The following is a 26,909-nucleotide window of genomic DNA, read 5'->3' as shown; positions in this document are numbered from 1 at the left end:
CTGGAGTGCGCTGTCCAGTATCCGTTACAAATCGTGACTTGGGTCACACAGCTTCATGAGTCTGCGGCAGCCGTCGACCTACACAAAAGTACTAGACTGGCACTACTGCCCGCCGCTAGACGTCACAAGCAGCAGCATGCCATCCGAGAACACTTGCAGCTGTTGCCGCATGCGCGCCGCTCAAAGCCGTCCGACAGGGAGGTGCGTTCGCTCGGAGGCCATTGCAGTTCCGAATGACTCAGATCATCTGAGCCCAACAGGGCCTGCTTCAGTGGCTGCATGCGCATATGCGTCAGTGGAACAACACATAAATGGTAAACAGAAGTACCAGCGTCATCCATATGGAGAACCAGAAGCAAAACCGACGTCGGGTGCGGCGTCGACGGGCAAATCGTGCCCATTCTTCAGCGGTACTCTCCTGTTCGCATCGCACGCGTTGCGTCCGCGCTTCGATATCGTCTAAAGGCTGTTGTTGCGCTTCCGTCATAGATGCGAGCTCCAGAAAAATAGCGTGCGCCTGCTGCACGCTGTTCTGGATGCGTTGAAGGAGCGTTTGCCGCTCTTGCATGTCGTGCACTGCATACTGGGCATCATAGCGGGCTTGCAGCTGGGCCTCTTCCGATTCCGCTGCGACTTGTACAGTCTGTGCAGCAGAGCGCCGCTGGTCAGTTTCAAAGGTTCCGTACGGCTCTGCCCGGTCCGGTGACGTCGCTGGGGAGGTCCGCTTTGGCGTCGTTTGCGTCGCTGCGCGCCCACTCGGGACAACTGTCTGATGCTGGTACTCGCTCCGCGCTACAGCTGGTATTTGTGGGTCGACGACCTCCAGTTCTGGCTGCGTATCCATGCCCCACTCTGAAACCTCACTCTCTAAATCTTGAATAAGTTCCATGACGTTCGCGTGTGCTCGTGAGAGACGCTCAACGTCTCGCCGAACTTTGTGGAGACGGAGCACGGCTCCAGCTTGGCCCGGCCTCATGAAGCTCTTTTCCTGTTCAGTTGACAGCAGCGCAAGATCCGCTCGAACTGAGTTTGCCAACGAGTCGGTGCTGGCAGCGAGCGCCCACAGCTCGCCACGTGCCTGTTCGCCCTCGGACTCTAGCAGTGCACACAACCGGCGGAGGCGACTCAGACTTTGATCCCAGTCCTGCAGTCGCGCGATGATGGATGCCAGTCGACTCTCATCGAATTGACCTTCACTATGCTTCACTTCGCTTGGGAGAGGAGCGGTTACATCGCCAATGGGTGCCCCCTCTGCTCGACGACCTGGCGCTGGGAGACCCGAGTCTCCGCTCATATTTACCAGTGATCGTCTGGGCGAACAGCACCCCTGGCCGCTCGAAGCAACGCCTACCGCACTGCCTCTACAGCAGAGCGCTGGTCCACAGCGTACCAAAAGCTTACGCAAACTGCTTTTTCGCGGCGTTAGTAACAGCAGCAGCAGCAGCAGCGACGCTTGACCCGAGCACTCGTACGCACCAGCTCATTGTAGCGTCATAGGTGCAGGCGTGCGGAGATCCCAATCAGGTTGCTGGTTGTTCGCATTCGGCGCCCGACAACGGCGGCACTCACTGGAACGTTGTGAGCGGTGTCTATTCTTTTTTGTATGACAGAGCGTTGAGACACAGACTAAGGATACCCGGATGCGCACTTGCTCTCAACATGGTATGAGCGGCGTTCATTCCTTTTTTTGTATGACAGAGCGTTGAGACACAGACTAAGGATACCCGGATGCGCACTTGCTCTCAACATGGTATGAGCGGCGTTCATTCCTTTTTTTGTATGACAGAGCTTTGATATACAGGCTAGGGATGCCCAAATACGCACTTGCTCTCAACGTGCTGTGAGCGGCATTCATGTCGTGTATCCCGTCTCAGGATCGCGTGCGCGCACGTTGGTGTGTTATGCTCCATGCCGACGAGTTCGTAAACGAAGACTTAGACGCATGGTAGAGTTGTGAGCTTCAGCATTGCAAGCTTCCAGTCAATGGAACAGTCATATGGATACTTCGAGTTTAGACGGTAGCGTCAGCACCGATGTGGCATCTGCAGGTGTCCGAGTCGTGAAACTGCTGCTCAGGTGCTGCTGGCGCGGGAAATGGTGCTACAGGGATTCGTGCTTGGCGCTGGACTTGTGAGCAGCCAGCCATTCGCGTGCCATGATCTGGGACCTCGTTCGATTCGCATAAGGCTAGTGCGTTCAGATACACATGGAGGTCATAGACCAAATCGAGTTCTTTGTCTTTGCAGCGGAGACAAGCGCTGCGCAAATCGCTCGCGCAGCTCACCAGGTTCGGCGGAGCGCTCCACACGCCTTTGTATCGCGATATGGAAGGTGTCTGCGGTGCGAGCGCCCTGTTACCGCCACTCGGACGCATGCGTACACGCAGCGGCGTTCATCTTGCCCAGTTCATGCCAATTCGTGGAGATGAGCGTGCATTTTCCTTTTGAGAGCTTCAGCGTCGTTTACAAGATCCAGCGATCCCTATTTGTGCGATGTTTCTGGACGAGCGTGCATGCGCAGACTCCGTTGCCGACGAGCATTGCGTCCGGTCACGAAAGTGCAATGATCCATGGAGAGCGCATGCGACCGCCTTGGGTAGAATATGGACGCACATGCTGTCCGACAGGGCTGCGTCAAGGCATTCCACTTCTATGTGTCCTCGTGATGAACAGCACCAAGAATGGAAAGCGGTGGGCGTGTACTGCAACCTGCATCCGTGCGCTGGATACCGCGTGCACCTGTCGAGTACGATACAGAGAGCATGGGCGTAGGAGCACCTGGCTGGGTTCGCTCACGATTCCGAAGCGTTCTCACAGCAGCCAGCAGGTATTGGGTTCACTGCACAGGCGGTGTATGCCTAGACCTGCCAGAGCTCGACAGATGGCGCTCAGCCCCAGGGCTGCGCGAATACAACTTTATCGCGTGCCCTGCGATCGCGCGCATCCGCGCACGCATCACGCAATGGACATCATGTGAGAGATGCCTGGAGAAGGATTCAACCATAGTACCAAAACGCACGTCTAGATTGTGATTCACGTTCCTCGATGTTTCTCGAGGGTACCAGATTGCGCTTCCCCTGTTGCGGACGGCCATCGAGCTCTTGGACGACTCCAGTCCGACGTGCCCGCCGGAGACCGCAGAAATCCGTGCGATGCACAAGCAACGGATACCGGGCACCGCGATTCCCACGTGCATCCCTGAGGGAATCCTTGTCAGGATCTCGTGAAATCCTGTGGATTTTGTAATGGAACTGGACTCTAGTCGCTGTTCACTGGCAGCACAGGCACATCCAAGGCACTCTGAACTGGTTCACTAATCCCGGCCCAGGAACGGGGCCTGGTACGGCACACGCCGCGCATCGGCGGGACAACGCGCGCAGTCGCATCGCCGCACGACGTCGTGGCGCGCAGCAGCGACGGCGGCGCAGGCGCGCGCGACACGCCTGTCCTACTCGTGCAGTGCAGTGCAGTGCAGTGCAGTGCAGTGCAGTGCCGCCGTGTCCACGACTGCACCCCGGGGCGCCCCTGGGGCGAAGAGCCGCTTTGCACAGCGTCACTCGGGTCGTGCGGTCGGTACGCTAGGAGCAAACCGCCTGTGTGTGGGCGCTGCTGCGACCTCAAGCGCTAAAGTCTGGCTATGGCCAAGGCCTCTGTTGAGGGGAGCGAATGGCGCCCCACGAGCGCGGAAGCAGAAATCCAGCGTATCCTATCCGAGAACAACAATTACTATCTGGTCCTGCACGTAAGACCCAGTGCAGATGTCAATGAAATAAAAAGAAATTATAAGAGGCTCTCGCTACTTTTGCACCCGGACCGCTGTAACTTACCGCGCGCCAAGGAGGCGTTCCAGGAGGTCAATATTGCGCATACAACGCTTACTAATCCTGTGAAGCGGAAGATGTACGACTTGTACCTGGGCGATCGCCTACAGGGCACGGGGGCGACGGAGAGTTACACTGAGTGGGAGGCACGTATGGCCCAAGGGCCGGCTGTTCGGATACCTGGTTGGCTTCTCTTCATTTTGCGCCTCCCAGTAGTTGGTCTGGTCGTCGCTATCCTGCTTGTGGTGCTTCTAGTTCCGCTGTTGTTGGTATTGCTTATTCTTATGTTTATTCTCGCGATCGTGTGCTTCCCATGCGGTCTCTTGAGCATGTCACGAAGACCTCAGAACTCCGACAATGCTGATGAAGGCGAAACGGTGAACAACCAGGTCTAGGCCTTGTCACGGGACGCGGCGGATGCTGTCGGCTCTGGAGCGACCAACGACTGGCAACCTTGCGTCCGCGTCGGTGCTGGATGTTGATCAGAGATGGACCTCGCCAGACCAGCGGGTAGGTCAGATTTATAGGTATCATCCAGGGATACCGCAGCAATGCTCAACGCATAATTTGTACGCTCTGCTTCACCGTCGTTGCTTTGCCGGCATCCAAGAAACGCTCTCCAAGCTTTTGTAGCCGGCCTTCGAGCGCAACGATGCAAGTGCTTGCGTTGGAAAACCATCGTGGGATGATTCAAATCAGATTTGTTGGAAGACGCCTGCAGTGAGTTTTCATAAAAAGGCCGTACTCTGCAAGCGCTTCTGCAAACGACACGCGATCGCCATCCAAGCATGAAGCGTGAATGGTGCGGCAGGGATCTTTTCAGAGACTTGCGAGTGTCTTGCCGAACGCACCTCTGCATCTTTGTCACGAAAACGCCCCGCTGCAACGAGGACACGATCGTCTGAGCTTGTCGAGAACGAATCCGATGTTCATTTGCATCGACATGTCGGAAACCGCGTACGGCGTGACCCCAGTCGACGTCGACCGGAAAGCGTGCTGCTACAGCGTGTGGATAGTTTTCCCGGCGTATGCAGGTCTATGCCTTCCAAATCTGTAAACCAACGTGTCCAGGAATCCACCGGGCAGAATGCATGTGTCTTTCTCTGAACCTCTCTGTGGCCCGCAGAGGACGACTACACCGCCGCGAAGCTCGCCAAAGCTCCATTTGTGCGGCTCTGTCTCTGAAACTGGGGTTCAAAGAGTATCTGCACCATCGCCAGCTTCTCCAACGCTCCGTCTGCACACATGAATACGCCAGCAAAATACGTTCGGCTCCTTATGCGATAAACGATGCCAGCTGCTCGAATTATTTCCTTGGAGACTGCCTCTGGCCGGTGCAGCGACTGCTTTCTGAAAAGTACGCAAACACTCGCTTTATAAGACGCATAGCACCAAAGACCAGTCATAAACACTGTTCATCAACGGAATAGCTCGCTCACAGGCTTGCAGTTCAAAACGCTGCGTGCGATCGAACAGTCAGTATCCGCTACGGGGTTAACAGCGCTGCAGCAAACGCCACGGCAGCCGTCTCTGTTCGAAGACGCTGCGGTCCCAACGATACCCCGATCGAGCCAGCTCCTATAAGCGCTGCTTCCTCGTCGCTGGTGAGGCCACCCTCGGGTCCAATGATGCACACAACACGTCGCGGCATCATGGATGAAGCGGATGCAGTGCGCAGCGGAAAAGCATCTGCTCGCCACGTCATCAGGGTCTGCATAGCTGCGGGCGCTGCCAGGAGGAATACCTGGTTCGCGGATGCAGTGCTCTCTATCCACTGGACCAGGTGGTCGAACGCTATCGTGGCTTCCGAGCACACCCCTGTCAGCCAGCCCGAGCCTGGGTTCGAGTGGTGACCACCAACGTCCAGGAGCGTCCGTCGCAGACTCTGTTTGGCGGCAGCGATAGATACCTGGTGCCACCGGTTCAGAGCCCGTTTTTGAACGTGCGCTGCATCGATCTCCCCACGAGTCGATGACACATGTCGATAAGCCACTACGCCTAGTTCGGTTAACTTCTCGATCATCCAGTCCGCACGCTGTGCTGACTTTGGTGTCCCGACCAGGCACACCACTGAGACCGCTGCTCGCCCGGAAGCTTCAGCCCCTGGATCCGCCTCCGACGCTAACAACTGCAAAGCATTAACGCTACGTCCACGGTCGCTGAGGCGTCCAAGCACAAGACGCCCACTCCCGTCGAACAACTCTACCGCAGCACCATCTTTGAGCCGAAGACTACGAACGTGCTGTTGTTCGTCCAGTGGTAGCTTTATGGAGCTGGCACCAACGACGTCTTTGAGTGCTGAACTCGGTACGAACAGACGGTACGTCGCCAGTAAGCGCCGACTAGAAAAAGTCTCCGCAACCCGTGCTCGAAACGATGCACTGTGGATACGCTGCAGCACTTTTCGAGACTGTAGCTGTACAGCGAACGCGGCAAGCATCAGTATTGCCAAGAAGCGTAGCGCTTGAACACATTGCGAGTGGTGCATCTGGTTTGTTACCGCAACGCTCATCCGAGTCGTTTGTAACTACTGTGGTTGTACCAGGTACTGGACCTGCTGCTGCCGCTCTGCGAATTGGCCAAAGTCATGCGACAGCTGTATCTTTTGCTCTAGATCACGTACTGTATTTGTGTCTACTGATATAGCGCGCACTTCTGGTCTACGTGAGGCTCTATCTCCAGTTGTAACGAACTCCACCTGCACCTTCAGATTTGGCGGGACGCTCAACCCAAAACATGCGGCAACCGCTGCCGAGACCGTGCACCTTGTGAGCACGCCCGTTACGTTCCCGTTTTTGCGTCGAAAACGTCGAGTGTGGCAACGAGACCACTGGAGACCCATGCGCGTCTCCTGCGCTAAACGCATCCAGACCTACACCAGAAAAGCATACTCGATGATATCTGAAACGAAAAGCATGCCACGGAAACTAATTTATGGGCCCGCATTTGAATCCTCATCGGAGACTGAAGCCGATGATGCGGTTCTGGATAGGTTGTTTCGCCGGAGTCGGGCCTCTCGTTGCGATCCTATCGTAGCGAAGGGTAGAGGTGATCCGACGTAGACAGCTGGAATCGTACCACCGTGGTGCATGAAAAACGCAGGTGACGTGCCGTAGAGTGACGTCGCGGGGCTAGCGCGCAAACGTTCGCGAAGCAGTCGAGGCTCCCTTGCCTGCATGCTTTCACGTTCAGCAACTTCACCGACGCTTTCGCCGGCCTCGGGCGAGAGCGACATACTCGTCGGGGCCGCCGTCGTCTCGCCTGTGCTGTAACGAACATGGTCTCTATCGACCAGGAGGCGTTCAAGTTCCTCGTCAGGCAACATCTGTTTTGCGAGCGCGTGCGTTGTTTCCGTCGAAGCTCGGGAGTGCTCCATTTCTGGAGCGGGCTCCGGTCCAATGGATACTGGATGCTGGCTATAGAGCCAGGTGCCGGCGACGACGACCAGGAAGCCGACAACTTGGAGCCAGGAGTAGCGGGTCCAGGCCTCACCGAAGCGGCCATCGCTCCAACGATAATAGATCCACAGGTCAATCATCCAAACCAGAAAGGTGCGGAGCGTTTCAAGCATGGTCCGGAAGAGTGCAGAGCTCAGCTGGGTGACGTTCATACTGAACATGTTGAATAGCAGCATCGAGGTGGCGTCAGAGAGCAAGATCAACACCAGGACTCCCGAATGGGCGATCATCACCAATGAGTCCAGCGTATCCTCCCAGCGGTGTCCATAATCGTTGCCCGGAAGAATGTATGCAAGTGGGAAAATGATACAGAGGCACAGTGCGACTCCGTAGATGCCCTCGTAGAAAACCACTTGCATGGGCGGCAGCAGCAAGTTTTGCAGGAGGTGCTCTTCGGCGACCACCTGCAGTGCCTGCATCGCCTGGCCAGCAATCATGAGCAGGATGCCAACCAGAAGCGCTCCGCGAGCTTCTAGGTCCTCCTCCCCGGCCACAGAGGCGAGTCCGACGGTTGTAATTCCCCCGAGAGCCAACGCAACACCAAGGATATTGTACAGGTGCAGTCGCCGCCGCAATAGGGTTACTGAAAAAATAGCGCAGAACACCAGCATGCTACCGCGGAGCATTTGATACACAGAGACTGGCGCAAATAAGAGACCTGTGCACATGAGCATGGTTGCTGCTGCATCTAGCACAGCGGGTACCAGAATCACGTGGGTAGCTGCTGGTGTGAGGGCACCAAGCCAGTGGTGTGCTTTGAGCAGCAGCTCACACCATGGTGATGGCAAGCGCACAAGGACGTCCGCCAGTGGATCCGCTGAGGCGCTGCTAGTCGTCTGCGCCAGAAGAGCCGGTGGTAGCTGCTCCGGCGGCTGGATCCACTCCAGAAGCCGGCACAGACTCATTCCGAGAAACATGGAAAAGACCTCAAACAACGGTTTTCGAAAAGGGCGAATTCGCCCGTCTCTACCTGTACTCTCGACGCCGTAAATGATCTTGGCTAGCAGCGACGCAACGGTGCCTACGAGAAGGAGCCCCGCGATCGAGTGCACTGAACGTAAACGGGGAACGGGGCGTGCTGGTTCCATGTATCTAAGCTCGAACAGTGCTATCTTCGTTGCTGCTGCTGCTGCTGCTGCTGCTCCTCCTCCTCCTCAATCTAGAGAACGCCCAGGACCCCTAATATAGTGCATACCAAGCAGGCGCAAAAATTGAGGTTGGCAAGTGCGAACCCGAGATCCGGATCGAACGTTGAGACGGGAGAAAATCGCCTCTTCATCGGGGGCGGGTCCTCATCGTTTCGAGGCATCGCCAAGGCATCGCTGGTGACCGGTAGAAGGGAAAGGATTTTCTTTAGTCTGGTGATAGGTAATGAGCAACGAAAGGTATGTATTAGAGCAGACGTGAATAGACAGTTAACAGTGTCCATACGAACAGGGGAAATTACTCGTGATTCCTTGAGTAGACTAGAAACGCGTCTCATCCTCCAGAACACCGTGTAGCCGCAGTGGCTGATACGTCAGCTCTGACAGATTTTAGTCGTTTCGATAACGATCAAGAACGCTGTTGCGTCATGCTCACCATACGCAGTACGACATGCTCTATTGGAGAAGCGATCGAATTGTTGCAGTTTTCTAGGTCAACAGGCGGGCGAAACCGGTGTTACCGTCTCGTGACATGTGTACGATCGATACAAAAGATGTTTTGGCTCGTCCAGTACTGGGGCACGTATCCTCCGTTCTGACCGGAGTGCCTGGTTTACGTTCACGTCCTGGTGAGTGGTCCTGACCGACGCCTACGTTCGGCAGCGGGCTGCGCTTCAGCTACGCAAGCCGTCTAAACGAGTAGAAACGTGCTCCGCAGGTTTCGAAACGCCCTAAAGGCAATAATCAAGCTTCTGAAGACGCTCTAGATCGGAGGAAACGGGTGGATATCGGAGGCATCCAAAAACGTTCAAAGTTTATCCACAAAGGCGAAGGTTTTGCTCAGAGCATGTCTTGTGGATGCTGCGCTCTATCTGCCCGTTTCCTCGGACAACACTGCCCTTCTATCATCTAATTTTGGCGCATCAGTCGCTGTACCTGCAGCGCCCACTGGATAGCAGTCCATTAAGGTACGCGACGGGATGCTCCCGTGTACCAAGTCTACCACTTCCCGGTGGCAATGCGTCTGAATTCTACTGAATTGTGTTTCTGGTGATTACTTGACGACTGGACAGATTCTTCCTGGAACAACGTGCACCGAAAACAGCGAGCGGTTTGTCCACAGACAAACAGAAACCTGGCGATGCTCCAAGACGCCCCCAAGGGCCCCAGCTCGTAGCCGGTAAGCGCAAGCACGTCCAAGGAATCGTAGGACCTTGAACTTCGCGAAACGCGTCGCTGTTCAACTGATGACGCAGGCAAGCTTGCTATTCGCAGACTTGCAACAAGTCACCCGATGCATCCCTCTCTATCTCGTTCAGAATTATCGCATGCTTCTCATCAGTGCAGGTCTTGAAAGACCCTCTCAGAAGAAAGAGAAGTCGATTTGAAATTTGGCGATTGCCTCATCATTATCGTGGATGAGAGGAACCACGACCGCTCACGAAATGTGCAGGGTTACTCCAGGCGTGCTCCCTTCTTTCCTCTGCGCCAGCGGGAGCCGAATCCTCACTGATCGTCCCGAAGGTCGCGTACGTACAACATCAGAGAGCAGGCAGCGTTCGTAGACTCGAGCGCGCAGCGGTCACCTGCTAGCCGTACCGCAGCAACGCAAGACAAAATGGCAAAGCGGGCTCGCCAGTTACAGTCGGAAAGACGCACCCCTGTCCGAGCGCGCTACATTCTTGGGATCGTGCGCTGTGCCCGACAAACGCCGCTGATAGCTCTGAGCCAGCGACACGGGAGCGCACCTCGAACGAGCCACACCCGGAACTCGACACAGCTGACCGCAATCAAACACGCAGCGCTTGTTGCTCTGGTTCCGTACTGAAACTGCGCTCCGGATATAGCTGCTCATATGCCAAGCGTGCTGGATGACGCTCAGCAGACGTTCGGTTGATCGGTACCCATTGCGGCTCGTCAGCGAATAGACGCACAGCCCGAATGTAGTTGCTACTGTCCACTGTGAAGCGGTGATAAATTCCTGCCGGTAATACCAGCATATCCCCTGGCTCTACCGCGATTCGTATCCAGGAGTCGCTCTCATCGCGTACGTCGAAATAACCGCTACCTGCAGTAACGTAGCGAACCTCTGGATCAGCGTGGATGTGTTCCTCGAAAAACATCTGAAGTTTCGACTCAAAGTCAGGTAACTGTTCAGGAGACACCTCCAACACATCAGCGTACTTGAAACCGTGATCGCTTCGGAACTGAAGCCACCGAGCGTGAGTCTCAGTCCCGCTCTTATCGTAGTCACTCGGTGCGAAGTACTGGTACAACACACCTAATGCGTTTAATTCAACCAGAGAAACCTCGTCTCCACCAGGTTTTGCATGTGGTTGTCTTATATCTGCTCCAGGTGGTATTTCGAGTTTCCAAGCACGCATCGTTACCAGTTTGTACGCAATGAAGAGGAAGCGTTTTCGTTGAGACTTCCAGCGACAAGGAGCGCTGCAGTCGGTAAGCGCCGTGAGCGTCGCGGTGGCGCTGCGTTAGCCGCAGCCACGTTGCGAACCTGAAGAAGCTGCCGAGCAACTTAGACAAGAGAAGAAAAGTACCGTGAAACTGATACTGCCTTTCGCCTACCGTATGTATTACAGCAGTACTGAGGGTATTCATTTTCAGGAAGCAGGGCTACTGTAAAGGAAGCGCGTAAAAACTGGAGTGAGGCTGGTGTTGGCTCAACGACTAAGTTTTGTCGTGCAACCGCGCGAAGGGTATTTGCTGTGCTCGTTAGGAACCACAGCAGACCGAAAGCAATTACTGAAAGCGTACGTGAAACTGGAGTTGCACCACTGACAGCCTTTTACTCGGCAGCGCCGCGAAGGACACTGCGACGAACTTTGCGAATCACTCGGATCCCAGAGGCTCTTTATAACAAGGATCTGGACTTGAGACACTGCGAACGTCAGGATCGCGTGATCACACGAACTTTATGATCCTCAATCCCCAGCAAAAGAGACCACAAGCGCACTGCAGAGGCAAACGACAGCCGAAGCTGCGCCCCGCGCTGCAAACCCACAGGAGCGTGCTGTTCGTACTCGTGCTCCTCCTCGTCGCAACGCTGACAGTTCCACCTGCGCGTGCACATGTTTTCGATCGTTGTGACACCTCAAGTTATGCTGTATTTCCCACATCGTTCTCGTTTGACCATGCACAGACGCTACGTAACTACTCTGCTGCAAGCGATGGCTCGTGGGCCCAGCTCGCCATGCAAGTCGACGCAGACGGACTCTGGGAAGTGCACGCCTTCGTTCGCTGTGGCTTCAATACCACCGAGCACCCCGACTTTAACAGCACCGGGATGGTCACGCAAGTCCATGCGGTTCCTCCCCGCGGACTGGCGCTCACCGATACCCTCCAGGCGGGATATGTTGGTTACGGGATTGTTCGACCGTACGCGATTCGCGCTTTCCAGGAACCAGACTATTTAACTGGCACCTTATTTAAGGCGCTTGCAGAGGTAGGATACATCCATGGTTGGGCTTGTAATGCCAGCACTCCAGGGTCGCTGTGCGGCGCCCCGTACGCTGTTGGCTGTACACCCACGACACAGGAGTTCATCGAGCCGGGCACATACGCCTGTGCCGGTGACTTTGGAAACCTCACGCATCTACAGCGCCTATTGGAGAACACCAGCCTGAACATTGACGTTTTCATTGTGTCGCAGGTGGACGCTGACTGGAGACAAGTTCTCCGGAACGGAACCCTGCGTCCTGCAGAACAAAATGTATCCGTTCTCTTCCTTGGTGAGGACTACGAATCGACACCACTCGGTCGAGCGGAATACGTCAAGCTCTTCGGCTTGCTGTTTGGTATTCCAACCCAGACGTCTGAACAGTTTCGTGATATTGTCCGGAGCTACGAGGAAGCCAAAGGTCTAGCGCAGACCGCAGAGCGTCGTCCTTCGGTTTTGTACGGCTACGCTTACGACTCGACTTTCTATTTCGGCTCCAAGTACCAAGCAACCTTCATTCGAGACGCCAACGCTTATTATGTGTTTGGAGAAAACGACGAGGAACTGCCTCAGGAACTTGCCTACTGTTTTGACAACGGAATCGCGCTCGGAAAGCCGGACACCGGCCTCAACCTCACCTTGTTGGGCGCGAATAGCTCGCAGTTCTGGACCGGGTTTTCGATCACAACGCCGACCGAGAAGACGGTGGCTCAAGTGCTTCAGAACTACACCTACGCCCGGAACTGGACGGCAGTTCTCTGTGATAATCTGTTTGATGCCACAAAATATACGGACCCGAACCCCATCTTCGAGCAGGGTGTTCTGCGGCCGGATCTGATCCTCCGGGACCAGATCCGTATCTTCCACCCCGAACTCGAACCAGAATATGTTTTCAACTTCTATCGGCACATGGAACCGAGTGGATTGCGAACTTGTCCGATTGTGACTCCTGTTCCGAGTAGCCGCGCTGGCGTCCATGTGCAGGCGGCTTACATGGTGCGCGGTATTCCACGGGTGCTGGTGGAGTCACAACAACAGCGGTTGCGCGACATGCTTGTCGAGCTTCTCGGGATTCACGGGAAGCACATCTCTCTCTGGTATCCAACAAATGCTTCGCGCTGGCTCTCGAACGCTGTGGACGCGGCTGGGGTGCAAGTGAACCAATCGCTCGTCCGCAATGCGAATGGTTCAGTATTTCTTGTTCTGCAGGTTTACACCCCGGAGTCTCGCGACCTCGCCAGTACCATGGAGCGAGCTGACGTCGCTCTGATGCTTCAGCAGACGCTGCGAAGCCTGGGCGTATTGTATGCGAACGCAACGCTTCTGGCAGTCACCTCACCAATACAGAACTACGTCGGCGCTTCTGGTAGTCTCGGGAACGGTCTGCCAACAGGTGCAATTGTCGGTATCGTGATCGGGACGTTTATCGGAGGCGTCATCATCACTGCCTTGGGTGCTTTCATGTTTATCGAGACGCGCTATCGAAAGCGGAAGCGACGTATCTGGCGAAGCGGAGCATAGTCTACAAGGACTAGTGGAACGCGGGATGCTAGAATTCGACGTTGGGAACCTTCTGCATCAGAGCGCTACACAAGACTGTTTCAAGAGCGTGCGAAGCTTTCAAAGGGTGTGCACCACTGCACGATTGCAGTCCGGTTTTGCGTACTCGAGCTGGTGTTGGGCGTATGCGAATGCGCCTGCTACGGAAGGGAGAAATGTACAAATATTCCAGGGATGACGATACTGGGCTGCAATGCTGCCGTATATCGCATAGGGTTCCCCCAATGGATGCAAGTACAGTCGAGATGACGATACTGAGCTGCAATGCTGCCTGACCTTGGATAGAAATACCCAATGGATGCAAGTAGAGTCGCTATGACGATACTGAGCTGCAATGCTGCCTGACATTGGATAGAAATACCCAATAGATGCAAGTACAGCGAACGTAGCAACCGGAAGAGCTCGCGATTATGTGTACGCATGCTGCCTGACGCCTTTCGATGCTTCTCTACCGATTCGAGACACCGCAACCGACACCGTCCAGAGGCTTTCGGTATGCTGGGGTTCAGGACAAGTGACGCATCCTTGCCTGAGGATGAGCTATGGACGCTACGTATACGCAATACATCGTAGGAAAAGAATGCGACTTCGCGCACACGAACACACTACCTTGCCTCCGATGCGGTCTTATTCCAGGTGTACTTGCTCAATACTTTTCGCAAAGTTCATGCGCTTAGGCAGTACCGCTCACCCCGTTCTACGCATTCATGGACGAAAGCAAGCGTATTTCAGATCGCTTTACCAATCCCCAGTGCACGTCTAAACCGACTGAGCCACCGTGTTCTGCCACACATCGAACTCTGCCGCCACTTGTGCATCGTGCATATGGACGAGATCAAGGACACGCCACAGACTAACCATGCTGGGTGTGCCGTCGGCCTCACTCTCGCCAGCCTCACTCGTCGTCATGATTACCCATGGAATGTACGGATTCCAGTACGCCTCCTGGATTCGAGTTCGATGGCCAGCATGCCTGAACAGAATATCCATTGTTTCGGTATCCCAGACAATGACCTCGGTCTCCGCAGCGGACAGGAAGTAGCGTGGATCCAGCGGATTCCACTGAACACAGGACACAGCACCACCAAACCGATCATCCGCCATGAATTCATAGAGCGGCTCTGCGGGTTGGCTCTTTCGATGCAGTGTGCCCTCAATAGCCCAACTGCTCATCGCACGCGTATCCCAGAGTCGTACAACACCGTCCTCGCCACCGGTTATCATGTAGCGGGCGTTACGATCTCGCGACCAGTCCAGGCAGTTCACGTCGCCAGCGTGCGCACGACGGACGCCCCCGATAGGTCGTGGCGGGGCGCGCAAATCCCACAACAACAGGCACCCGTCATCCCCACAGGATGCCAGTAGACTGGGGTTAATTGGATGAAAACAAACATCTTCCACCGTTGCCGAATGACCGAACAGACGATGCGTCGGTGCTACGTTCATTGTGTAGCGCGCTGCATGCCTTACCGGATGAAGCGAACCGCTGAGATCGTCGATGGTGTCGGTGACGGTTGCACGTTTCTGTTCGCGCGACTCCAGCAACAGGTCGGATGTTAGGCGCCAGACTAGAACCTGATGATCGGAGCCGCCTGAAGCCACCAGAAAAGCGTCTGGAAATACGTCCCCGCCAAAGGTTGTATCGATGGCGTAGGGCGCCTCCGATGTGTGGCCAACCAGCACGAGATCAGGTACGTTTGGACGTAACTTGTCGTTATCGGGTCGGTGAACCTGCTCGTTCACATTCCAGACCATCAGCTCAGGTGCATCGGTATGGGTGACGATCCAGCGCGCACACTGTGTCGTCTGAACCGGTTCCGATTCCACATCGTCCTCGAGAGCATCGGCCGGAAAGCAGTCCTCGTGATTCACGTTTGGATCGAATGTCATCCCCAGGTACCGAATTCGATTGACTTCCCCCGGATGGATAAGTCGTTTCCGCACCCGAAACTCATCGTAGAAGACTCGAACCCCGTTGTCTTGAGCGTGTTGTGAGTGCTCCTCAGTCGCAGCTGCAGCACCAGCAGCACTAGCAGCAGCACCAAACGCATTAGACGCATTTGCTCGACGTCGGCGACGTACGACAATACCCCCCGTGAATGCGCTCGAGTCACGAGCCCAACAGCCGGAACTTCCATCCTCGTTGACCACGTAAATGCCCCCCATGCCGCTGAGGCCGTCACGACGCGACCCCACCGGAACATTGTTGTCATCGAACTCCTCTGGAGTCAAGTTGATCACCTCACCCAGATATTCGTCGTAGTCGAGGCGAACGCTGTCGCGAAGAGGACCCGACTGGCTACTCAGACTTTCCGTCTCTGGACCGCGATGACCCTCGTTCAGTTCCGGTGACGGCATCGTCGACGGTAGCACCCCTTTCCGACGCATGTTGGCAATCGGTACGGCTATCGAGATGCCGTGCGGCACCCTTGTATGGAACGGAAGCATCGGATTGTGGAAGCGGCTTTGCTGTGCTCTTTTGGTCCGCAGAGCCTCCAGCGAATACCCACTAGTTACGCTCGCTTGCAGCGCATTCTCAGACGCGCATTTACCAATCACTGCATCGTACAACTCCTGATAAACCTGTTCAGAAGTCGACCGCACCAGACGCTCGCACTCGGGCAAGCGCAAGAGCTCGGCGAAGGCTTCCAGTACCGCCCGCGCCTGAGCACATACACCGCCGTTTGAGGACACCATCGATCCCGATACGTCCTCGCTCGAGTGATTCGTGTGGATACCCGCTGCTACCAGTGCATCCTTAGCAGCGCGTGCTTGCTCTTCCAGTTCCTCCAGACGACAGCGCAGGGTGTGCTCGCGATGCTCTCGTGCTCGTCGAGCTGATGCTGCTCTCTCCGCAAGAGGGACGTCATGAGCGCCGGACCCGCTGCCACAACTCGAATAAAGATCCGTATTCCAGGCATTGCCGATGTCGGAAGCGCGCATGAAGTTCTCCCGCGCGATACAACACTCAGCGACGAGAAGCGTGTTCGGCTCGGACGGTGCATCGGGAACGGTAGGTCCAGTGCGCTCGCTGAAGTATAGTTCCTGGCGTTCAAAAGTGCTCTGATCAAGTCGGGAAATCGGTTCCAGTCTAATACCGAAAGACTTGGCTGAGCGTCGCTTGGTGCTTGGAAGCTCGGATGAGTCGGTTGTCTCGGTTGCATTCGCTGCTATGAGCGGGCCAGCCGTGCCCGTTCCCGGGTCGTCCGCTAGAAACGCTCGTAGCACCTGTAGACGCGGGCCCCACTGGACGCCGCCAAGGACCCACACCATTGGCCAGCATAGAAACCAATCGTAGAGAAGCGGTAAGCATTCGCGTCGCCACTGCATATGTCGCGCGTCCAAGTTCATCAGAGACCACCCACTCAGCGTTGCAGATTTGCGACGACTGGAGCTTTCACCAATCGGATGGCTTTCCCGCTCGGCAACTTCCCACCCTAGTGTTCCTGAAGCTGTGCTCTCTGGTGCTGTTTCGTTGAAGGCGGTCGGAGCCGTCGCCCGTGGTGGCGGATCCAGTGCTCCTGGAACAGGGCATGCACGCGCCGTGTCGCTCTCTGTGTGTTCGTTCATGATCCAGTTCACCCTAAACCTATAGGTACGCGCTCTCGTTCAAACTCTGCTCCGAGAAAAGCGGCTCTCTGCTGTCGCGTCAAGCCCCGCAGAAGGACGCTGGCGGAAATCCCTCAACACGAGGAAAACCAGGAAGTGGTGTGCTGAGGGCCCGGAATTCTGGCATGCCTGTGCCAGATAGACATTGATGTTTGCGTTTGTTCTTTCTCGCAGGTATTCAACTACGGAATGCATCTTTTAGAGTGGAGAAAGTTCGCGGTGACACTCTATGCAATAACGGTTTGCTTGGAGACCAACGAGCTTTCTTGTCGACGTCATCTCTTCTATGATCAGCAGGTAGATGAACCACGCCCCTCATGGAGCTTATCGTGTTCGGCGTGCATTGGAAACAGAGCAGGGCAAACTCTATGTAGACGACTGTTTCCTGGTGAACGCATTCCTTTCGATACGTGCTCTAATAGGTAACATCAAAGAAGCTCCTAGATGCGAGGTTTCCATTCCGTAGACACGATGTGTGATGAAGCGACGCGAAAACGGGAAGGAAAAACACGCGCTTCAACAGGGGAGTGTCGTAAGCTGAAAAGCACTCTGTTGAATGCGTACAGACTAACGAACGCTTGTTGCAAGAGGGATACATGCTCGTCTCACTCGATACGACTTTACAGGGATGAGAAGGTTGACCTGTATGCGAGAACTCAAACAGAAAACAAATCACTTTTCGTGAAGAAGAGGCACGCGAGCATGCCGACAACAGCGGCCCAGTTAGCGGATCACCAGTGTGGTCGCCTAGATAGCCTTCAACGATTAGGATCGTTCAACGGCAAAATCTTCGTCGGGAACCGCTTCGTGAATGCCCATTACCGAGTTCTTCCGAACTCTTCATGGTTTTCATCGTTTCCTATCACGCAGAAGAGGTCAAAGAGCATGCAGCTGAGGTTGGCGTTAAACCGACACAGCTTCCCAGCGTACTCTCTACGACTCAATCCAGTTGAAAGCGTTTTCGCTGTTGTCACATGCACCATTGATGCTCTTGCATCGATCATCGAGTTGATTGCATCCGTAACGCAGTTCTTGGGCAATTGCTTCTCTAATTTCATGAGCTCTGCTCTGCTGGGTCGGTCGTCTGCCCGAGCAGGTGAGGAACCGCAGAAGTGCGCTTCAGTCCGTGGGCGTGCTCGCGACCGGAAAGGTGACGGCAAGCTTCGTAGGGTATACTACATATCTATATATATGCATACGAAATGCGGGTTTCAGTGGCACTGTCCGCCCAGTGCGTCTGAATCGCTCGAAAAATAACCCGATATGGTGTCTAGCGATCATATCTATGCTACGCCGCCAAGCGAAAGAGAAAAAGGGATCACTTGTGATGGAAGAGGAGGATCCTTATGAAAACGAACCGCGGAGGCATAGGACAGGAGAACCTGCCGCATTGCGGAGATCAGTCTGAAACCTTTGTCAATGTCTTCTTATTCAAACACATCAACCGGGAGCATCTTCCTAAACGTGGAATGCATGACATCATCACATGTCGCGTAGCTTCTCGATCGAAGAAGGCTCACCCAGTTTGTCTCGCCATGGAACAGCTCGCCAAACAACGATTCGCAGCATTTCCTGACACAGAACTGAATGATACCCACATAACGCGAGAAATCTTCAACGAAACCCGCATCCGACAACACAACTGACTCGCGGGACGCGGAATGCAGTACAGCCTGATCATAGCATCGTAGAGTCGTGCTCGTGTCGCCCTGAATAGCTTGTCGTATGGTCGCATCGTGACGCCAATCGGAGTATCTCCAATTACGATACGAAAAAGTACAAGAACAACATCAACACCAAGGACAGATGCGGGTCAATTTCGAGCGCTTCACGAAGCGCACGCTGTCAGCGTTGCGCCCTTGGTGGCCTCGTCTTCGTAGGCAAGAACAATGTGAAGTTTTGCAACGGGTTCTTCGGGTGGCGATGAAGCCGAATAATGCGCAAGTTGCGACGGAAGAGCTCGAGGTGGTAGCGAGTTCGAAAGTGACCTCTTTACCAGAGCGAGCGTCGTTTCTCACCGTCCACGCGCATCGGGTAGTTCATAGCCTCGCATCGACGGACGCTGTACCCATAGGATACTTGCCAGGTGATGCCTGCCTTCCTTGCATCTTGCCCTGCTACCTAAACCTGAATCGTAAGCTTCAAAATCAGAGCAAAATGGTCCTAGCCTCCATATGCGAGCGCCCAGGCATCCCAAAGTATCCCCGTAACTGAGTCCCTACATTTCAGATCCAAGTCCATGACATCACCGTATGTACTTCTGTACTGCGCTGTGCGGTGTCGCCTCCTTAGTGAGCGACGGCTGGTCCCTAGGAGCATGCATGAAGCTCAGGGATATTATTGTGAAGAGCATTGGTGGCGTTCGTTCAAGGTATCTCGGTTACAGCAAGGAACAGGAAGCAGTTTATCAGGATGGTGCAGACCAATGGAATACCAGTCTGCATGCGCTTTTTGGGAAGCACTGGCATACGTGACACAAAGCAACCCACTGGTTACCGTTCAAGGTAGAAAGATTCTCTGGTGAGCGGGCTTCTTGAGTTTAAGAACATCGTCGCAGTTGCTGTGCGTTTAGATCACGAAGACGCAACCAAAGACCTCAAGAGGAAGGAACGTGATACCGCTTAACTGTTCCAGGGCACGTGATCGCCAAACCTCGCGCATGGCAGACTCCTGGACACATACCAACACTTGGAATGACGGCATGAGGAATAAGCTCGCTGCTCGACGCACCCGAGTGTGCAGCGGCGGATGCTTTGTACGCTCTATTTTACGAGAGCGTGCATACGCGTCCAAACGGCTCTTGCGGACGATCTCGACCAAGGGCACGCCAAACGCAACTGAAGCCGCCAACGATTTACGCTCCACGGAAGCAAGAAGCGCGCATTCACCACTTTTTGTTTGAGGACTTGCAAAAGAAAATGACCTGCTAGTCGTGTCGACCGTTGTTGGTAGCTTCTGGCGATGGGCACTCTATAGCAAACATCGGTTGCACCAGTGGCCCTTCGAAGAGCGCGTCGAGCGGATGCAGGAATCGATTCCAGAAGATTCTCATGGATGCGTTCATGATGCAGTACAGATGCGAGGCGCTCGAGTGCACGCTGAAACTGCTGGAGAAAAAGAAATTGGAACACAGCCCGACACACCGGGTGGTCTACGGTGAGCCGACCGAGTGCCAGACAGGGAGATAATCGATGATGAGAGGCTTGCCATGTTGTGCTGGCACCAGCAATCATCCACATAAGCACATTCTGCATCACGACAAGAGCGCTCCGATCAACATATCCGGGAATATTCCGTGCTCCGGGAGCATCCAGCAACTTTGTATCGAGAGCGACCATTCGAGGGAATCATTTCGTATTCAAAGTGGATACTGGGCTGAATCGGTAACGACTTTCGATGACAAAACATCAGTGAAGAGCGGGAATTCTTGAAGTCTGGAACCAGGCACTAGAGTCGAACGGATCAGCAATCCAGCACGGCAGTTGCGTCGCGTCGAGACTCAGGAAACGGACAGCCTGGGCACTGCACGAACGCTCATGATACTGCATCATTCAATAGGACTGAGCACCTACGAAACGTGCTTTCTGCACGAACGCTCATGATACTGCATCATTCAATAGGACTGAGCACCTACGAAACGTGCTTTCTGCATGAACGCTCATGATACTGCATCATTCAATAGGGCTGAGCACCTACGAAACGTGCTTTCTGCATGAACGCTCATGATACTTCATCATTCAATAGGGCTGCGCACCTACGAAACGTGCTTTCTGCACGAACGCTCATGATACTGCATCATTCAATAGGACTGAGCACCTACGAAACGTGCTTTCTGCATGAACGCTCATGATACATCATCATTCAATAGGGCTGAGCACCTACGAAACGTGCTTCCGAGGGCGTTACGGCATCGCGATCCACGTATCTGGCGGACAGCGACGATACCTCGCCACACAGACAGGTTAGCAACCGCCAGCGTCGTGCGCACGACGCACACCAAACATGACTTGCCCCGCAAGCGAGCATCCATGAACAAAGCGTGTGTATCGCATACTCGACCCCGCATCGTTATATATAAATTCGAAAAAAGCAAGTGCTCCGGATATTGCTCGCACAGAAATCGACAACTCGGTGAATACCCCACGACGCATCGCTTTATCATGACACCTTCGGTGTGCGATCCAAGCACGTGGTATTTCGTGCGTCAGAGCGCTCAGCGCTCAACAGCATGCCAGGTATTTTGCTTGCTTCTTGGATCATCATGAAGCTGCTGCGGTTTGCTGCAGTGTTTCAGGAGACGCACACGCGCGTCTGCGTGTTCCATGCGTTTCTTCCAGCCGGCTAACATGAATGAGCATGCCGCTCTTGGATGTATTTCCAATCCGGCAATGCAGCCGTGTGATGTGCAGTCAGCGCTGACCATACCTTGCCACTCGCTAAGCATGTCACCACTGAAAAAAGGAACCAGATAATCCATAAGCAACGAAGCGCACAGGAATCATCGTCTGCTGCGAATGCCGCAACATAATCAGTCGGGCAATGCAGCGCTCTTCTTCGTATCGATGCTGACTCCAGGGCACGAGTGCGCTTCCAAGGCCCAGGCAAGCTTCGAGCGTTCATCCCGGGTCATTGCTTCAGGTGTCTGGGGTCGTTCCACCGAATCACACGCTCCTCGATGGGTGCATACCGGCGACAAGCCGGGCAGAGGACGCTGGTATTGTTTTCTCCGATCAACAGAATATTTACGTCGACCAGGTATTCTCGTGGCTGCGTGGTGAATATCGGCATCCGGGAAAGCGCCCAGCAGCATTCTACGCCCTGTTTCCCAACTTTCATGACCCAGACCTCCTGTCGATGATGCTGATGGTGTCGTGGGTTTTACCCTACCCCGCATCGTCCATGAGCATCTGCATTCGTGCTGCAGCACGCGTACGAGCGTAGCACGGAGAAAGAACGGCTTTGTCATACCACTAAGTATATCGACTCGCGGCCTCCTGATGTCTGTGGTGTCCAGCGGGACGCATCGCGATACGCAGTGCGGCTTGCACGCTCACACCCCGAAGCCAAGAAGATCGTAGCAACAGCGGCGCTCTTTAGGGTGCAGCTCTCAGCAACGTTTGAAACGTAAGCGCGTGCGCACCATGACCATCACCCTATCCACCACAACCAGCAGAAGCAGCAGCAGCAGCGGCGGCGGCAGCGACAAGCGGGCTACTCGTTGCGTCTCCGTTTGCATCCTCGAGTAGCATCCGAAAGCGCACCAGGTGAACCGCCTTCGAGCGTACCTCGGTGCGATCAGCTGGCAAGCTCCTCGCACCATTGTCGCGCGTTCTGGAAAAGACGCAACCACGGCGATACCTTCCACTTACGACGATAATCCTCCGGCAGATGCGCCCAGTTCCATAGATGTATGGTCCGTTCCGGATGCGGCATCATGGCCAGGTGCCGCCCGTCGGCACTCACAACCGCCGCGACGGCTTCCACACTCCCATTCGGACAGAACGGGTAGCCACGATTCTTGTCGGTAACTGAGACCGCACGACCAAGATCGTCCGCATATTGCATGGGGATAACGGACGGTCGATCACCAGCCGGGAAGATTGCCCGACCTTCGCCATGCGAGACCCATACACCAAGAACTGCGTTCTCCATACCTCGTAACATGATGGATGGATGATCCGGATTAATACGTACCAAGCTGAAGCGTGACTCAAATCGTTCCGACTCGTTTCGTACGAAACGCCCCGGTACCCAGCCGAGCAGCGCCATCAGCTGACAACCGTTGCAAACGCCGAGCGAAAACGTATCCGGTCGATGCCGAAAGCGCTCGAACTGCGCAGCCACCTCAGAACGCAAACGAATGACACCCGCCCAGCCTTTCGCTGAACCGAGGACATCCGCGAAACTGAAGCCACCTACAAACGCAATACCCTGAAAAGCATCGAGAGTAACGCGACGAGCAAGAATGTCGCGCATGGTGGCGTCGTGCACCTCGAAGCCCGCCAGCTGAAACGCTGCTGCCATCTCACGATCGCCATTGGAGCCCTCCTCACGCAAAATCATTACTCGTGGCGGTGAGAGCTGTGTACGTGGATAGTTTTGCAGATTCGTTGGCTCGGTTGTATACGGGACGACGTATGTGAGGCCCCGGCGATCGTAACAGGCCTGACGTTCGGCCTCCACGCAAATGGGGTTCGCTTGCAGCGCCTCCAGTTGGAAGGACGTTTCCTCCCAGAGCGCCCGCAAGTCGCGCATATCCGCGGACAAGTGCGCAGCGAAGCGTACTTCCAGATCCAGCAACGGCTGACGCTCTAGTGCAGCAGCAGCAGCAGCAGCAGCACCTGCACGAAAATGCAGCTGCGTGTCGCGACGGGTTCGGGCAACCAGTCGACACGGGAGCGGCCTTCGCGAGTCCAGGGAGCGTAGCCACTCCAGCACCGAGGGCGCATCGGAGGCGGCGATCTCCACCAGCATCCCAACCTCTTCGGCGAAAAGCTCGCCAACGTCCTGGGCATCCACCAGCAGGTCAAGGCCGCAGTTGCCGGCAAACGCCATTTCCAGAAGCGCAACCAACAAGCCACCATCGGAACGATCATGATACGCAAGCACCTGCTGGCGATCCTGGAGCATCTGCACAGCCTCAAAGGCTTGACGCAGCAGCACAGGATCATCAAGATCCGGGCAAGAGTCACCGACCTGCCCATACACCTGGGCCAGCGCACTTCCACCGAGACGACGTGCACCGCGACTCGGATCAATCAGAATGATGACGCTTTCACCGGGACGTTTGAGGTCCGGCGTCAAGACCTGCATCACATCCGGAACAGGCGCATAGCCGCTGAGGACGAGCGTTAAAGGTGCCCGGACGGGATCACGCTCGCCCGGGCACCGTGCAGCCATGCTGACGCTATCCTTGCCACCATCGATGCCGATACCGAGTGTTGTGAGCGTGTCGCTGAGCGCTTCGGCTGCTTCGTACATATCAACGAGCTCGCCGGGTAGCTTGCCCGCGGCCATCCAGTTGCCTTCGCACTTGATATCCGTAAAAGCGCTGATCCGCGCTCCAGCCATATTGGTGAGCATCTCCGCAACCGCCATTCGAGCCATCGCTGCCGGTGAGATGAGCGCTTTCACACATTGCTCCCCGATAGCGATCGCAGTTCCGTAGGTGCTGAAGTGACTCTGTGCGACGACGGCAACGTCCGCGAGCGGCAGCTGCACTGGACCCACAGTTTGTTGTCGAGCAATCAGACCGGTCACGGATCGATCCACTTTGGTGGTTAGGAATCGCTTGCTCCCGACCGACACGAGACGCAGCATCCGATCGAGTATGCGCAAAAGTTCCGCTGGCGACTCCGTCCGTAGTGTCGATGCGTTGAGAAACGGCAGAGCCAGAGGAGTCGGGCGGGTACGTGACGCTCGCGAGTCGCGAAACACTTTGCGAGGCAACTTGCCGAGAACGCGTTCGAGGTCCAGGTCGACCACTACTTCGTCTCGAAGACTGTCGTAGAGCGTGATGCGCCCACTGCCGTCTATCTCGCCGAGCACCGCTAGGGGCACGTTCTCTCGCTCGCAGAGCTTCTCAAAACAGGGAAGCGATGATGGGCGTAGCAACAAACCGAACTGCTCTTGATATTCCGCAACCCATATTTCCAACACCGACAACGACTGATCCCCGAGAATCACGCGTCGGACATCGATGCGAGCCCCCAGCGGGTAGATCAGCTCCTTGACAACATTACAGTTACCACCGGCACCTTGATCGTGCAAACTCACAATCGGGTTGTTGGGTCCGAGTTCCACGCACGCCCGCAGCACTCGATACGTTCGTTGCTCCATTTCTGCATCACCACGTTGGACGGCATCGAAATCCAAGTGCGACTGATTCTCGCCTTGGAGCATCGAGGAGGCAGCGCCACCTCCCAAGCCGATCCGATACGCAGGGCCTCCGACTTTCACCACAAGCATGCCGCACTCTGGTGCTTGTTTGTGGGCGTGCTGGTGATCCATCATACCGACACCACCGCTAAACATGATCGGTTTGACGTATTCCCGTCGCTGGTTCTGGGACAGTACCCGTAGGCCAAACGAACGACAGAAACCTTGGATGAGCGGCTCGCCGAACTTGTTGCCATAGTCGCTGGCTCCGTTGCTCGCCTGGATACAGATGTTCAGTGGCGATTCCAGGTTCTCGGGGTACGCAAACGAGCCGTCTTCCCAAGGCAACGGATAACCTGGAATCTGGAGGTTTCCCACGCTGTACCCTGCTGTTCCTGCTATAACCAGGGAGCCTCTCCCAGTGGCAGCGGTATCACGAATGCGACCTCCGGCTCCTGTTTCGGCACCAGCGAAAGGCGCAACCCCCGACGGAAAGTTGTGTGTTTCCGCCGTCATCAAGGCATCGTAATCCATGTCGTGTAGAAGATAGGGTGATGGTGCATCGGGTCTGGACGGTATCAGGACGGGCACCGGACCGAGGCCTCTTATGGTCGAGGCATTATCGCAAAAGGCCAATACCGAGTTGCCGGGATGTCGACGCAGCGGCTCCCGTACCAAGTCCATGAGCGAATACGGCATTTCGTGGCCGTCGATCACCACGATCCCGCGGAAGAGCCAGTGTCGTGAATGCTCCGAGTTGGACTGGGCAATGTCGTAAAGCTCTACATTCGTTGGATCCCGTCCAAGCTCACGAAACATCTGGGCGTAGTAGTGGATGTCCCAGTCATCGAAGCTGAGACCGAGTTCCTCGCTGGCACGTCGCAAGGCGCCTTCGCCTTCTTGCAGCAGCGGAATGCGATACACGTCCGCGGGTTTCATGTGTGTGTCCAGAGAGCGAAGAGGCTCCTTATAGAGCTGCTCGGTCATACGATCGTGGAGGCGTTCGAATAACGCGTCTTGGAAGTGCGTGCTCGAGAGGATTTGGTGCGCTTCCCCAGCGAGTGCATTGGATGGTACTTCTGGCTCTAGAAAATAACGACGGCTTCGCTCAATTCTTCGCACGTTCCTGAGGCCGCACGCCTGGCAAATACTCACTGCATTCGACGACCACGCTGTCTGGAAGTTGAGACGCGGACCAAACTCGAGTACGCGTTGGTTCAAGAAGGGTACACCCTCTCGGAAGCGCTCCGGCTCAAAGGTCTCGGAGAGTAGCCAGCGCAAGGCACCCAACTCGGTCTCTGTGATATCGCCTGCCTTCGTATCCCAGAGAACATAGAAGCAATCCTCTCGTTCAACGCTGAAGGAGGGAATCGGCTCGGGCAAAAGCCCCATATACGTCGCGGCCTGACGGTAAGCCACTTTGGCTGCGCTCATCGCCAACGGATCCAAACCTAGATAACGATAGAACCGAATAATCTGTGAAATTGGTTGTGATGACTCTTGATCAGGACGCTCAGAGACCGGAGCCGCATCGACGCAGCGCCAGTGAGCGCGCTTTGCGGTACGCCGCTGAACGCAGTGCGCTGACGAGGCCCTGCAAGCTCTCTTGTGCAGTCCAAAGCCTTGCCAGCGAGTATTTGTGCCACACCACGGGCTGGTGACAAAGCCCAGCAACATATTAGAATTCGCTAAGTTGAAAGTTTGAACGAAAGAAAGCGCTTCAGCGGATACTGGTAATGCCGGCTTCATGTATGGCGCAAGCTGGCTACAGCGAGGGCGGCGAAACGCGTCGCGCCGTTCCCGCTACTGCCTGCTGCCTCACCAGCGGAGCCCGAGGCGGGACTCGGGTCAACTTTTGGGAACACTAGACGAACTCGAACGGTGCTTTCCGAGGTACCCGAGTAGTAGAAGAATAGGTTCGATTGCGTTATCTTTTCGAAGGAGGCTCGCGGAACGCGCATCGAAAAGCGTTTCCCCTCAGGAGG

General features: G+C 55.3%; 8 protein-coding genes and 1 non-coding gene across 9 annotated transcripts, besides 3 other annotated features; 3 read left to right on the top strand and 6 right to left on the bottom strand.

Moving 5' to 3' along the window:
• Window positions 1-292: 292 nt before the first annotated feature.
• On the bottom strand, window positions 293-1,294 carry CYME_CMQ375C (hypothetical protein; the record flags this gene model as incomplete). Its single annotated transcript, XM_005538206.1, has 1 exon — window positions 293-1,294. The coding sequence occupies one exon, from the start codon at window positions 1,292-1,294 to the stop codon at window positions 293-295; it is 1,002 nt and encodes a 333-aa protein (XP_005538263.1).
• A 2,342-nt stretch (window positions 1,295-3,636) lies between these two features.
• CYME_CMQ374C (similar to chaperone DnaJ) lies at window positions 3,637-4,215 on the top strand (the record flags this gene model as incomplete). The annotated part of the gene is made up of 1 exon (XM_005538205.1): window positions 3,637-4,215. One exon carries the CDS (start codon window positions 3,637-3,639, stop codon window positions 4,213-4,215), a length of 579 nt encoding a protein of 192 aa, XP_005538262.1.
• Window positions 4,216-5,306: 1,091 nt separating this feature from the next.
• CYME_CMQ373C (hypothetical protein, conserved) lies at window positions 5,307-5,843 on the bottom strand (the record flags this gene model as incomplete). The annotated part of the gene is made up of 1 exon (XM_005538204.1): window positions 5,307-5,843. One exon carries the CDS (start codon window positions 5,841-5,843, stop codon window positions 5,307-5,309), a length of 537 nt encoding a protein of 178 aa, XP_005538261.1.
• A 692-nt stretch (window positions 5,844-6,535) lies between these two features.
• Window positions 6,536-8,252: a sequence feature (possible transcribed region).
• Window positions 6,753-8,366, bottom strand: CYME_CMQ371C (hypothetical protein, conserved; the record flags this gene model as incomplete). The annotated part of the gene is made up of 1 exon (XM_005538203.1): window positions 6,753-8,366. The coding sequence occupies one exon, from the start codon at window positions 8,364-8,366 to the stop codon at window positions 6,753-6,755; it is 1,614 nt and encodes a 537-aa protein (XP_005538260.1).
• Window positions 8,367-8,572: 206 nt separating this feature from the next.
• Window positions 8,573-10,419, top strand: CYME_CMQ370T. Its single transcript, XR_002461576.1, has one exon. It is a non-coding gene; the product is annotated as a hypothetical transcript (transcript).
• CYME_CMQ369C (similar to submergence induced, nickel-binding protein) lies at window positions 10,214-10,807 on the bottom strand (the record flags this gene model as incomplete). The annotated part of the gene is made up of 1 exon (XM_005538202.1): window positions 10,214-10,807. One exon carries the CDS (start codon window positions 10,805-10,807, stop codon window positions 10,214-10,216), a length of 594 nt encoding a protein of 197 aa, XP_005538259.1.
• Window positions 10,808-11,355: 548 nt separating this feature from the next.
• On the top strand, window positions 11,356-13,398 carry CYME_CMQ368C (unknown periplasmic-binding protein of ABC transporter; the record flags this gene model as incomplete). The annotated part of the gene is made up of 1 exon (XM_005538201.1): window positions 11,356-13,398. One exon carries the CDS (start codon window positions 11,356-11,358, stop codon window positions 13,396-13,398), a length of 2,043 nt encoding a protein of 680 aa, XP_005538258.1.
• Window positions 13,399-14,196: 798 nt separating this feature from the next.
• On the bottom strand, window positions 14,197-17,007 carry CYME_CMQ367C (similar to nucleosome/chromatin assembly factor C; the record flags this gene model as incomplete). The annotated part of the gene is made up of 1 exon (XM_005538200.1): window positions 14,197-17,007. One exon carries the CDS (start codon window positions 17,005-17,007, stop codon window positions 14,197-14,199), a length of 2,811 nt encoding a protein of 936 aa, XP_005538257.1.
• Window positions 17,008-18,821: 1,814 nt separating this feature from the next.
• Window positions 18,822-20,042: a sequence feature (possible transcribed region).
• Window positions 19,507-21,139: a sequence feature (possible transcribed region).
• A 1,202-nt stretch (window positions 21,140-22,341) lies between these two features.
• Window positions 22,342-26,673, bottom strand: CYME_CMQ365C (phosphoribosylformylglycinamidine synthase; the record flags this gene model as incomplete). Its single annotated transcript, XM_005538199.1, has 1 exon — window positions 22,342-26,673. One exon carries the CDS (start codon window positions 26,671-26,673, stop codon window positions 22,342-22,344), a length of 4,332 nt encoding a protein of 1,443 aa, XP_005538256.1.
• Window positions 26,674-26,909: the final 236 nt, after the last annotated feature.

The sequence above is a fragment of the Cyanidioschyzon merolae genome, chromosome 17 (genome assembly GCF_000091205.1).
Source record: "Cyanidioschyzon merolae strain 10D DNA, chromosome 17, complete genome".
Lineage (NCBI taxonomy): Eukaryota > Rhodophyta > Bangiophyceae > Cyanidiales > Cyanidiaceae > Cyanidioschyzon > Cyanidioschyzon merolae.
This window is presented reverse-complemented; position numbering and strand designations above follow the sequence as displayed.